We start from the raw sequence: 14500 nt of genomic DNA, 5'->3' as shown, positions 1-14500 counted from the left end.
TTGTGTAAAGTGCTTTATTGGAATCATACCAGCATGTAAGCCTTAGCCACTGAGCAAATTAATATATCTATACTTTAAATATTTGAGTATATTGGCATTCATTTTAAAATTTATCAAGCATTTTCCATAGCCTCCTATGCTTTTTTACATCCTTTTCCTAGTAACAATATTTGGAGCAATTATATAAATAATTTTTCTCCACAAAACACAACTTTTATTTTGCAAAGATGAAAGCTGGTTGTTACATGTTCTTTTGGATATGAAGAACAAAATTAGAGGACCTTTAAATGGGAAAAGTAACATAATTGTATTTGAGTAATTTACACAATAACAGCTAAAAATGAGGAACGAAACGCATGCCTGGTCCTGATTAATACTGTAGTGAGAAAAGTATAGCTACATTGATGTGAATGAATGATTCACCATCCTGACACGCTGTCAACATAGACTGCCATTCATAATTACTCTCACATTTCATTTCAGATCTGACCTGACACCTGAATATGCTTCCTGTTTAGTGCTAAATAAAATATGCTGTTTATTGTAAATCTCTGAATGTTTTTTCATGACATACTTAAGACAGAGGGGAGTGACTGAATGATAGAAAGCATTTTCTCACAATTACAATGAGATGCTTGGATTATGCTGAAGAAGATCAGTAACTCAGGTAAACAGAGCAAACTCATTTTTTATAAATGTATCATTTTCTATTATTCTTTACAATTTACCCAAAAAAATTCACTAATTCTACCTGTGTGGAAGAAATTACATAAATAACATTTATTTACCAATTTATGAAAGATACTTAATTTTTTTTTATATGAGGCTTGCTCCAAAAGTAATGCCTATTTTTATTTTGTTATGTTGGCCCTCTTATTATTTTGTTATGTATGTCAGAGGTAGATGTCTGTGGTATGGCAGTAGAGGCTGAACCTTCCTACCAATATTCAGTTATATTTTATTGCAGTGTGACAGATGGCAGCAGAAGAGCAGTCTGACAGAATGGCATCTGACATGGAAGTGCAGATGAAGCAAAGGTGTGTCACTGAATTTCTACATGCAGAAAAAATGGCCCGCACTGACATTCATCAACTTTTGCTGAATACCTGTGGATACCAAACAGTAGATGTGAGCAGAATCAGGGATGGGTGGTATGTTTCAGGACTGGTGACAGTGACAGTGGTCATCTCTGTTGGCACAGATTTTTACAGGGATGGCATGCAGGCTCTTGTTCATCACTGGCAAAAATGCTTAGCTAATAGTGGTGACTATGTTGAAAAGTAGTATTTTGTAGGTGAGAATTTTTTCTGACAAACAGTGTCATTGTGCTCTTTGTATCTGCTGTAGTTTCCGTGGAAATAAATAGAATCACAGAACCATAGAATTGCTCAGTTTGGAAAAGACCTTCAAGATCATCAAGTCCAACTGCAACCTAACCATACTACCCTAACAGCTAATTGTTAAATCATGTCCTCGACCACCACATCCAAGCAGTTTTTAAACACATTCAGGGATGGTGACTTAACCACCTCCCTGGGGAGCCTGTTCCAGTGCTTAACAACCCTTTCTGTAAAGAAGCTTTTCCTGATATCCAACCTAAACCTCCACTGGCGCAACTTGAGGCCATTTCCCCTTGTCCTGTCACCTGTCACCAGTGAGAAGAGACCAGCCCTGCTCTCACTGCAATCACCTTTCAGGTATTTGAAGAGAGCAATAAGGTCTCCCCTCAGCCTCCTCTTCCCCAGACTAAACAGCCCCAGTTCCTTTAGTCTCTCCTCATAGGGCATATTCTCCAAGCTCTTCACCAGCCTTGTTGCCCTTCTTTGGACCTGCTCCAGCACCTCAATGTCCTTTCTGTATTGAGGTGCCCAAAACTGAACACAGTACTCAAGGTGGGGCCTCCCAGTGCCGAGTACAAGGGCAGGATGACTTCCCTAGTCCTGCTCACCACACCATTCCTGATCCAAGCCAGGATGCCATTGACCTTCTTGGCCACCTGGGCACACTGCTGGCTCATATTCAGCTGATTGTCCATCAGCACACCAAGGTCCCTTTCTGTCAGGCAGCTTTCCAGCCACTCCTCCCCAAGCCTGTAGGGTTGCCTGGGATTGTTGTGACCCAACACTTGGCCCTATTGAAACTCATACAGTTTGCAGGAGGCATTACTTTTGGAACCACCTACATATATTCACATTTACACATACACGCACACACAAACATACTCAAAAGATGCACACAATTCAACTGCACATCAGAAATGTTGGAGTTACCAAAAGACAGATTCAATTCAACAAGCTTTGAATTACAGAACAAGCCGAGGCTATTTCTAAAGCTAATGATATGAGTACCTTCTGGTTTCAGTTTCTGAAGTCTTGAAACTAGAGGGTTGAAATTAGATGTTCTTTGAGGTCCTTTTCAACCAAGGCTATTCTATGATTCTATGATCAACCCTAACATTGGAATTATTTGGCTACTAATGGGGATTTACCTGTCGAAATAGAGCACTGGGTGAAATAAACTTCTTCTACAATAAATTAACAATATATATTTATGGCAAACTCTACCACCTATTCTGTTGAAAATGATTCATTGATACATTTTAACGTCAAAAGCGATATCATTAGATTAACTAGCATGAAAACTTATTTAATATAGAACACAGATTTTCATCTGTATGTTGAGTGTTGATATCCCAGTAGTATCAGTTTGAGTACAACTGGTGGTAAAAAAAGAAAGTAGTTTAAAAGTATCACTTTCTGCTAGAAGTTCATTCCATTGATTAATCACAACAAAGGTTAAAATGTTTAACTTCTTCCTAATTTGAACTTCCCTACCTTAATTCCTGCTTCTTCTTCCATTTTATCTTTTTCTTTTTATGGTTAACAAGTTCTTCAGAACTCTCTATTCTCCCTTTTAGGGTACATGAACCCATAATAAAAACCATATTGTATTTTTAATAAACTAATTCTTATGCCTATCAATTTATGTATCTTTCCATCAGATCAAAATTATTTGTATCTTCAATAATGTTCCTTTCCTGTCAAGTGCAGCCCACCGTTATGTTGCCACTATTGAAGCATAATGAATAATTTAATGCAATATAATTAAAATGTGATTATTGTACTCAGCCTGTTTTAACTAATTTGCATGTCAAATTAAAATTTTACCCCCAAAATACTGACTGTGAGAAGCTTTACACTTATAAGATACATATTTTTACTAGGTACTTTGAAGACTTTTCATAGAATCTTCTTCATTTTCCACTACTGCGGATTGTATCATATTACTATTCTAGTGTACGAATATTTTATTTTATTTTACTTTTTCACAATCTAGATTTCAAATATTGAATTAGGGGATCAGAGATCATTTTCTGAATTTATGCCAGTAAAACTGTTTTGCAAAGTCAAAATCAGATTAACAATAATGACTTATAGCTGTGCTTAGGTTAAGTTTTCTCCTCTTTCTTTTCCATGTAATGTGACCAAAAAAAAAAAAAAAAAAAAAAAAAAAGATTACTGTGACACAAAACAGATTTACCACGAGGACTTTAATAAATATGAATCCACCAGTTTTAAACCACATAATACCTTAATCTCTGATTGAGGTGCAGGAGATCCTGCCTTAAGGTTGAGAGAATTATAGAAATTGAAAATGGCATCTCAGTTTCAAACACAGTTCATGAGAAGCCTTTGGAATTGATGCAAAAGACAACACACTATATGCATACAGGCAGGTATGAAGAAAACATCTGCCATGGTTCTGAGTTTTATTTAACACATATTGCCTTTCTGATTACTAAATCAGTTGAAGTCCTTTTCTGGCTGGTAGACATTAATACTTATTTAGTGCTTTAATATTTTACTGTCACTAGAAGTAGTATTCTCTCATATTAAAAATCTGAAATATTAATGTGTATTCAGTAGGATCTGGCAGTTCATATTCTCCACTTCAGCACTTCTGTCATGGAGAGAAACTTCAAATCTCTTTAACTGATGAAAACTACAATACCACTTAAAAGGATAAACTTAGGATAGAAAGTCTCTTTAATCAAAATTCTTCTAGCGGCATTCATCGGAATTTTTGACAGAATTAGGGACTGGAAGAAGGAACAAAATGTTTACCAAGAGATTTAGTAGTAAGTCCTGTCCTTGTTGCACGAAGGACACTTACTGAAGTTTCCAGAATACAGCAACAGAAAATACTAGCATACTTGGTGAAAGTTGCATGCTAGTTTATAATGATTGTAAGTCTAAAAATGGGAAAAGTTTTTGAAAGTGTTGTTCCAATCTAAACAAGCCAGATAATGCTTATACATTTTTTTAGTAAGTGCTATGATAACATTTACTAATTCACTTTCACAAAGAAGACGAGACCAAAGATCTGCTTACCTGCTGGCTATATAGAGACGCTGCAGCAGTTCTGGCCAAGCCAACACACTCAATCTTTCATGCAAACAATATATCTTTTACCTTATAAGTAAGTTCAGCAGCCTGATCAATATAGAAGGAAATATGCTGTGGAAACATTAATTCTAAAGCATTACCTCTCACTCCACGGCAAATTCATATGAAGGTCAGTGAAGACCACTTTCAAGTCCTTCCACTTAAAGTGAATACTAGCCACAGAAGCTGCATCTGTACTAATAAATTGTCCCTGTGTATGGGACTGTTCGTTGACACTAGAGCCAACTGACAAGGGCCACATCATATCCATAATTTGAAAATCTCGAGCACTGGCTGGGCAGCATTTGGTGGGTGGTGAGAAACTGCACTGTGAATCACTTAATTGGTAAATGTATGTATATATATATCTATACATATATATAAAATTATCATTACTATTACTTCTCTCTTCCTTTTCCATCTTAGCAAATAGTTTTTATCTCAACCTATGAGTTCTACTTTTTTTCAGATTCTCTCCCCCATTCCTCTGGGAGGGGGGAGCAGTGAGCAAAAGGCTGTATGGTGCTAAGCTCTCTGCCAGGTTAAACCACGACAAGGACATTCACATGAAAACTGCTGGTTAGAAAACTTTCCTCCACCTATGAGAACTCTAAAGCTAAACCAGGAGTGGGTGGGTGAGTGCTAGGTGGTGTATTTGATCCAAAATCCATGGTGATCATGCAAAAAATAGTTAAGAATATTATTCTTAATATTGTTGTGATTTTACCCCACAATCTGGGAATGTTCTGTGATATTTTTTCCTAATAAATGAGTAGCCTGAACAATCTGAATTTAAATAAGAATATGGAAATAAACCCACTCAAGAGACACGGAGTGATAATATTCCACTGCAAATTGAATGATTATCTTCCTGGATTTATCTCTGCCCAGTGACACAAGATTATCTCTACTGAAGGAGAAGCACGGAACAATGTTATCTTCCCAATATTTCTGAAAAGAATGACATGAACTCAGTAGCTACTATGGAAGAACAGTAAATGTAGAAAAGGGAACACTGCAGTAGAAGAGTCCAGGTTTCTTTTCTCCACATTTTTCATCAGGCTTCTGAAGTTATCATGCTATCTATCAATCTCTGTGAATTTAGCCTTCCATTTTACCATCCAAATTATTCTCCAAGGGAACAAATTTATAATAAAAGTAAAATGTGATGTATGATAGAAGGGAAGAAGTTTTGAAGTGATCACAAAGTAACAATCTAAATTTTTTAAAGCTGTCTCTGCTTTGGTAATATCCATGAAGAAAATCCATCTTGTACAAATTCATCTAGACACTTAAGATTCTGGCAGAAGAGCTGAACAAAGACTTAAGTCACAACAGAGGTTCACTGTAGTAATAGTAACAGGAAGTTGCTTTCCCTGGTTTTACTTGCTTTAACATTTAGTGAAACAATGCTTAAGTCCTGTATTATCTGCTGCAGAAACCTAGAAGATGATGAATGTTAATATGCCGATGTTAGAAGCTGTAATTTCATTGCAGTGACTTTTTCTACAGTCAAAAAACCTGTTTGAAACAGTTCAAGATTTTATGAACTTGTTCATGCTTACAGACAATAAAATAACTGTATATGAACAACATGATTTGAACAAATCAGTAATATTCCTATGTCACTTACACAGCAATTGTCCCTATGCTGGATCATCCTATGTTAATACAGACTGAGAATGTCTACAGACAGTCTGAAGAGCTAAGTGATAAGAAGGAACAGCAACTTTACAATCCTTCCTGTGTCAGGAAGGTGCTGGTTCAGGTTTTACAGCTTTATGGCCCGCATTCTGGCTAACCGGCCAAGCCCTACTTCTATGTAACAAACTTCTGCTACACAGCTGAAAAGAAAAATAAATAAATAAATAAATAAATAAATAAATAAATAAATAAATAAATCCCTGCATAAGTGTACAGGAAAGGGATAAAGAGGAAGAGGAAAAAAGAAAAATGGCAAAAAGTGAGTGAATTAGAAGAGTATAAACAAAGTAAGATGGTAGGAGGAAGGAACAGAAGAAAGACTTCTGAATTAGAAAAAAGTATACATCATAGGTTCCAAGTATAATAAAATCTTTGGATAAATTCACAAGGAGTTGTCCTCACTCCTACAGGCTTAAATCATGGAGAAGGTGCTAAGTGCTTACTGTTTTCCAGACTAAAGTCCTGAAGTAAGCAGAGATTACTGTTAAAATAAACATATGCCACTTGCAACATATTTCATATCTCACTAAGAGTGACTGTGTTGTAAGCACAGTGGTTCACATTACCTCCTCAGGGCAATGCTTTCACACAGTGAATAGCAACTTCTGTTAATTTTACTCCTACTTGAGAGAGTAGTTTGCACACACTTGGTAGTTAACCACAGTGATCCCCTGTCCAAACTAGTGGTATAAGAATGCCTTTGCCTTTTCTATTTCAGATTGCTAACAAAGGTTTTTTATTCAGATTAAAAATTTGGTTTCTTATTTTTGAAGTCTCTGATGTAAAAAGCTTCCATATTTTGTTGAGTTGTTCCATCTGTAATCTGCCTCCTAAAGGAACGGAGTGCACCTACATGACCTACAAAAACTAGGAAATGTACCATGTATGTCAGTATATGGTCTTCCCAAAGGGAAACACTTCTTTAAAATATTTTTCTTTCATACCTCTTGATACTAGTCTCTGCCTGGATGAAAAATAAAATCCAAATTACCTCTTACAAAAAATTTGACCTAAAAAAAGCCAACATGGGAAAGCACTTCAGATGAATGGAAAGAGACAATTTTTCATCTCTTTTTCCCTCCCTCTCTCTCACATTTCAGATTTAGAAATGATGAACGTCTGGAAGATTGTTTTTCACTGTTTTAAAAAGAGAGAGAAGAAAGTATGTATTAATTCTGAATGAAATCGGAAAAAAAATAAATACAGTGTACTGTAATGGATCTATTCAATTTGCCACTCATCACTCACTTAGCTTTCTAAACATATTTCTCTCCATATCTCCCATTTCCTATAGTTAAGGTAAACTGAAACAACTAGAAAAAAAAAAGGACAAAAGTTTTTAGAATGGTACTCCGAATTTTAATAACTGCTGTCTGCCTTGAGTTGCTTCAACGTATTAGAAAGCAACAGAACGGATCTCTACTTCTTTTAACTCCTTAATTAGAAAAAGAAATGTACTGATTAAATGTGCCACTAAAGCAGAGCCATAAAACTCTTTTTCAGCATACTGCATTATAGAGAAATAAAACTGTTTCCCGCTCAGAAATCAGTGTATTTCCAATTTTGTCATGCTTTTTGAAAACATTTCTTCTAAATTTTGGATCTGTATCTAATGACAATGATAACATTGATTCACAGGGACAAGATTTGATGTCTTTCTGCAAGACAGTCACATGGAATTTCTAGTTCCAGTGTAATCCTCTGGCTTCTCAACTGGTCTGACAAAATGGTAATTTATTTTATACTTTTTCATCATACCTTGAAAATTTTGCACATTATCTCATAGACTGAAAATGTTTTCTCAGCTCGTGTCCAATCCCAGGTTGTGACCTTGGAAAAAAAATAGAAAAAAGAAAAAATAGGAAAAGAAACCAAGTTATTATTCTTCATTTCAATAATTCAGTTCATTAAAAAAAAATCAATTCCTAAAACCTTCTACATTTACATCCAGTATAATGTATACAGAAAGACCTAGCACTGCCTTAGAGCATAAACTAGCACACGCTTGTGGGAGCTGCATTGAGATCTCAAGATGGTACAGCCCTTGAATTCCTCTCACAGAACCTTGACATGTTTCTCCCCACTTCCATTCTTATAACAAGCAATTTGTTTGTTATACATACATTGTTTGCAGAGGTCCTAAACCATAAAACAGAAGTTTCCAACCTTGCAGTGTCCTAGACACTTACCACATGTGACTTGCAATCTAGGTGAAAAAGCTAACAAGAAAGAACAAAGGTAAATATACACTTCTTTTTTTTTTTCTTACCAATGTGAATCTGCTCTTAAATTCCAACAGAGTGAGATTTGAATAATAGTCTGTTTCTCCTCAGCGTCTCACAATTTTTTGCAATTCTTTTTAACAGTATTAATTTTAAGTAGTTATTTTAAACAAAGCCTACATAGATAAAAAGAGTTCAGTAAAACAATGTAAAGGTAAGATTTAATACATAAACGACATAAAGGGATAGACGAATATATTCAATCAGAGAAAAGTCAACAGAAAATTATAACTAACTTTTCTAGGAAACTGCAAGAAGGAAAAGAGAATTAGTCACAGTCTCAAAAGACAGAATAAAAAACAAAGAAACAACCAAAAAAAAAAAAGCCAGAAGAAAAACTGAGGCTTTATATGAAAAAAAAAATCTTAATGGCAAGAATTATTGAAGAGTGCCTCTGCTCCAAAGGACAACAGTTCTGTTATTACACAGTTACACAAAACAAAAGAGGAAGAGAAGAGGCCTGTTTTTCAAGTATTAAGAATATAAAACTATTTGAAAAATATCATAAAATTGTAGCCACAGCATAAAAGGAAGATAATATATAAGACCAATTTATTTTTTATATAAAGAGAAAACAACTATGAATAGAGACAATATTGCTGAGGAACATATATGGGCTTGGATGCTATCTATACTGGAGAACTTTCTTGATCAATATGATTTTGGTGTTGCATGATAAAATTCTGTCCTTAACTAATTTTTAGGGGTATAGACCTTTAGAACTGAAACTCTTCCAAGGAAGCTTTTCATAGTCAAGAAATAAAAGTTCAAAATACCATCTAATCTTCTGGAATTTTATTTATTTGCTGTCATCCTCAAACACAGTTTTTACCATCTTACTGAAGTATGAATATTAAAAAAGGAAAAGTAACTATTAGGAAAAGTAACTATTATTTCGGCTGAAGTGGCCACAGCCACTTGAAGCTTTACTTAAAAGCTCATTATGGGCTCCATACTTGGGGGAAAACATATGAAAGCTCCCCCTTCTTCATAAAATTTCACATAGAATCTTCAGAAATTGCTTGTCCTGATCATCAGTGTACCAAGAAATCTCAGAAAGAAAAGTAATTAAGTTTTAAGATGCAAATAAGGTATGTTAGAATTGATCATGCACCTGAGGATGCAGAGGAGAAGTGCTATTGATAAAATAGATAAAAAAAAAATAGCAGGGGGAGGCAGCTGATATACTATTTAAATACATGTCTCCGTCATGAGTTACACAGGACAACAGTTTCATCTAATTTTCTCATTAAAATATTGGCACATCTGTTCAGAAACAGCTTAATCCAAGAATCTTACACTACAAATATAATTAAAATTGTTTTTCCTCGTATAACAACATTCACATGTTACATAATTAAAAGCTCCAGAACTATAGCCTTGAAAGTTTGTTCTTTATCTGTTTTAATCCCTGGAAGAGATGAACGTATATGCCCACAGAACAGCAAACAATTGTATGTGTAAAAGTTTGCATAGAGGAAGTCCTTCTAAAAGGCCTACTGCAGTCTTTGAGAAGAAGAAAATTTTGCAGGGCATTTAAGTGTACAAGTATCATATACGTGGTTTTAAGTACCTCTATAGAAACTCTTCCCCAGTTTGTGTTTTAAAGAGTTTGTCATTATTCTTCCCTCCTACTCAATGGAAAGAAAAAATTTTCCTTCTGTTTGAACTGTCTTCCTATTTCAGAATAAGAACCAGAGTCTTTTATTTTTAATAATTAAATTATGTTTTGCTCGCAGCTCATCTGAAACAAGACTGTACAAAGACTTTGAGATCAGCCTTGCCTCATAAAGCAGCAGCTTGCCAGAATTGTCGTAGCTCAAATCACTGCGGTTCACATCTCTACTATACATACGTTCTTCCCATAATCACTTCCCACCAGCAACATATTACTTCTGGAAACTAATAATAAAAATGATATAGTATCTGAATAGAAATAATATAACAACAAACTCTCAGTAAAGAAATTTGTAGCTTCTTCCATGCTGCTTACAAAAGAATAATCTTTTTCTTTTGAACTGAACAGGAGCACTCAGCACTGTATCTAAAAGGGAGATCGTTCTAATTGATGGGCAGCAAATACTCAGGTAGATGTACCAAAGCCAGGAGGGCTTCTTACAAATCAAGGTGCCTGAAAGCGTAATCCGAGATTTTAATCTAATCCTGAAAAAATTTCACCAACAAAAGCCAAAATCCTACTATTAACAATGGGGGAACCAAACAATTATACTAGTGAACCCACGAGACTTACCAACATTGAACACAATTAAGTTCATACTTACTTCTATTCTCAATGCATTCAATATGTTCTTAAATGCTTTGCTAAACAAACAAATATGAATCATGAATGAAGAATGGTGTGGACACTTGCCATCTAAATTTGAACTACCTCCAACAGGAAGGATCTACATCCCGAATCAGGACAACTGCGAAACTCTCAATGTAGTCAGTACAGGACTGGTGCTGACTCCTTAGCTACTGTCTTAAAACTTAGCTAGAGGATATGTGTGTTTCCTGCAGCTTAGATGTACCATAAAACCATGAAATTAAACAGCTGATTATGAGACAGTAGCTAAAATTTTGCCCTTTCTTGTCAGTCAGATTCCAATTAATATTCAACCTGAACTGCTTCATTTGCTTCCCTACTTTCCTTTTGGTGCTTTTAAACTGCATAGAAGTAATATTCAGGGTAAAAATGAAAGATAAGATACTGCTCTGCAAGCCATGCCATTTCCACAGCATGCAAAAGCTTTGGTATTACCCAAAATCTCAGCAGTTTGCATTCAGAATAACAGTTCAGTTTCAATGTAACCAACTTGCTTCAGGCTTCTTTTGCTTGCCAAAGGGAAATGAAAAGCCCCCTTTTAGCCCAAATAGACCTCTCCTGTACTTTTCTAAGTGTTCAGGTGACTAAGGGGAAAGAAGTACTTGTTATCTGCACAGTAATCTGATGAACAGTTATTTTCTGTCACTTTTATAATACATGTCTCCAGAACTTTTCAGCACTCTTAAGTTGCAATGCCGTTAACTCAATGAGCGATATCTCAGTGTGAAAGCCTGGTACATATAACACAAAAACATTTTATTTAATAACATTTATGCCCACACAGCATGAGAAATACACTTACTGGAGGTGCCATAAACTTATACAGAGAAGATCCCCTCAGTGCTAGAAACTTTGGTGTGTACATTCGATCCTGAAGGGAGTCTTGTTCCCGTTCTTCCGTCCAGCCCATGTAGACTATCTGACAAAAACATCAATAGTGTTGACAAATCCCTCAGGCAATTTCATCAAATCAATTGCAAATACTTCATGCAAGTAAGCTGATGTCTGTCAAATCATACAGAATTACAAACCTTGAACCACTGACACAACGTGATATATTGGCAGTTCACTCATAATCACATGAATGCGTAAAGAACGCCTGTTACAACAATCAAAATACATCAGAAGATGCATTTATTGCCCTAGGAACAACAAAAGAGCTAAGCCACAAATCTAACAGATGCCTATTTTTCTCTATTACCTCATTAAAAGCTCTCTGAAGGAATTCTAAATACTTGCAGACAAATCACATCAGATGAATTTAATGCAAGTGAAGTGTAAGGAGCCAGTAGGCAGGAATGCAAAATCAAGAAGTATTCAGATACAAGACAGACAGATAGATAAATACATGGGATCTTATTGCAATGTGGAAAAAAAAAGACATTCTGGAGCACATTTTGTACTTGAATACATTCAGAAATTAGTTATAAAAATTTCCAGATAACTGCATAACTTAAAAAACGTATACTAATTTATTGAAATCACATTTCAGTCTCAAAATATGGGTTTAAAAAGGAATGCTGCAAAGTTTTTAAAGATTAGGTTTTTTTCTTTTTAGATCACATGGCATGTTTATTAATATTTGTTCAACTGTCTCTGATTTGGTGATCAAATAATCTTATAAAGCTCAAAAAGATGTAGCCATGCCTCAATACTCAAGAATTAAGCAGTACTCAACACTATATTGTCATGCAGTAACTGAAAAACCATGGTCTCTGAAATCCTTTTAATTCCTGAATGAAAAATACTCAAGAATACAATCCAACAGGTACAGTGAGAGTAGCTTTAAATTATTTCAGTTCAACAGTCACTCATATTCTCCTCATTTCTTCTGTTTTGTATGTCATTCAATGCAGTGAAGATACGTAGCTTCATCCCTCTGACTTGATAGGAATCTGTGCAGCTTAGTGACTGAGAGAAGCTATACACAGGAGTAAAATTCATATAAAAATATACTACTATTTACAGAAGTATGGTATATTTTTCTTCTGTAATGGAAAGAGAATGAATGATCCCTAATTTCTAGGCATTAAGACATCTATACTATTAAATTAATTAAACTGAATTGATTCTGTGCCATCTTTGATTTGTTTCATTAGAACTGGATATAGTAAGGTATAATCTTGCCTGATTTCATATCACTGTCACACAGTGTGTAATCTATGTTCAGTTAGGTTTTTTTCTTTTTCATGTCCCTCACTTCATCTTAGAAAGTTTCTGTTTCTCCTACATGAGAATAACAGGGCACAGTCATGCATGCTGTGCAGATGCATTGATATTTCACATTTGATTGCCTTAATACTAAAGCAGCCATGAAATTTAAAGCAATTGCTCCTTTTGATATTGGTCCCTTGCCTTTGTAGATCACAAGGAGAAATTTGATTGATTTTTCAGACAACCTGATACACTAAGGTTTTATTAACAAAATGCATTTCTCTGTCAGGCTAAATACTTACTCTAAAACATCCAGCAGAACTCTTAAGCAAAGGCTGTATGACTGTAATTAGGAACCATTACATAGTTGTTTGAATGCACATGTATATTCATATGTGTGGATTAAAATAAGATAGGCTAGATTCTGGAAAACAGGAAAAAAATGTACAAAGACTTGATATCCATTTTAACTGCAAGCTCCTAAAATGGTCTCAGTTTATCTAAACAAACTGAACATGTGCTGATAGAAAAAGTGTGAAAGGTTTTACATAATCAAGCTGAGAAACTGTTGAAATGTTTTCACTCATGGGATAAAATTGAGGCCACGTTCTTAAAGCATTTATGTTACTAATATACATTTTGACTTCTAAAAAAGTTTTGACTATGAATAATCTCAATAAAACTATTTATTTGGAAAGGGATCAGAACATTTCAAACCAACAGCTCATGTATATATATAATAACATTTTGGATGAATATGTAATTTGACTTGGAAAGTTGAATTTGATAAGATTCTATCTGAAAATAAATGCTTATTACCATGGATTACTGCAGAACCAGAAATAGTGACAGAATGCCCATTTACACATTTAAAAATGAGGGTAATTTTTTAAATCATATAAATGTTTCTGTATAAACTGCTGACCATTATCAACAAAAGTAAGAAAAGAAAAACAAACAAATCCAATAATTTTTATTTGTAATAACATTCCAGTTAAAATACATTTTATTTTTGCAGTCCTGATAGTTTCTAACTTACCTGCAGCAGCTCATCCTTCAAAATCAAATGGTGACATACACCAGCTAATTTAGTGGCTGCTGTCTTATTTATAAATATACAATAAATTATTACTGCTTATGAGCTAAATCATGTACAGTTGAAAGATGCTGTATTCATATGAAAAATGAAACAGCACGCTCTCTTCAATCAAAAATCCATAATATCCCAATCTTTGTTTACATCACATAGTTATCCCAGTCTAAAAGAAAATAATCCACAAGTTTCTCTATTTCATATCTACTCAAAATACTGATAAAATGTCTTAATTAGCCTCAATAAAAATCATTTTTATTTTCAGAGACTTCTCCAGAGTTTCAACACAATCTTTATCAAATTTTAGGAAGGACGGTAAAATAAATAAATAAATAAAATAAAAATAAAATTTCTTTAAAATGAAGTGTAAAATTTATGCTATTTTAAATATGAGGCCAATCAAAGATTAGAACAGATGTACTGACAGCTTTTTATTGTGGAAGTCTCATATTTAAACTCATACGGCGATTTTAGTACACTTTTTCCTGTATGGTAA

The 14500-nt window shown here is 34.6% G+C and overlaps 1 protein-coding gene across 2 annotated transcripts in view; it reads right to left on the bottom strand.

Annotated features, from left to right (window-relative positions):
* SNTG1 (syntrophin gamma 1) overlaps nt 1-14500 on the bottom strand; it is a 159892-nt gene that overhangs the window by 37702 nt on the left and 107690 nt on the right. For both annotated transcript variants that reach the window (XM_021388250.1, XM_021388251.1), the window contains exons 12-13: nt 11560-11676; nt 7908-7979 (exon numbers count right to left, since the gene is read on the bottom strand). In XM_021388250.1, the coding sequence (XP_021243925.1) occupies nt 7908-7979; nt 11560-11676 (189 nt within the window). The remainder of the gene's footprint in view (nt 1-7907; nt 7980-11559; nt 11677-14500) is intronic.

Source organism: Numida meleagris, chromosome 2, assembly GCF_002078875.1.
Source record: "Numida meleagris isolate 19003 breed g44 Domestic line chromosome 2, NumMel1.0, whole genome shotgun sequence".
Classification (NCBI taxonomy): Eukaryota; Metazoa; Chordata; class Aves; order Galliformes; family Numididae; genus Numida; species Numida meleagris.
This window is presented reverse-complemented; position numbering and strand designations above follow the sequence as displayed.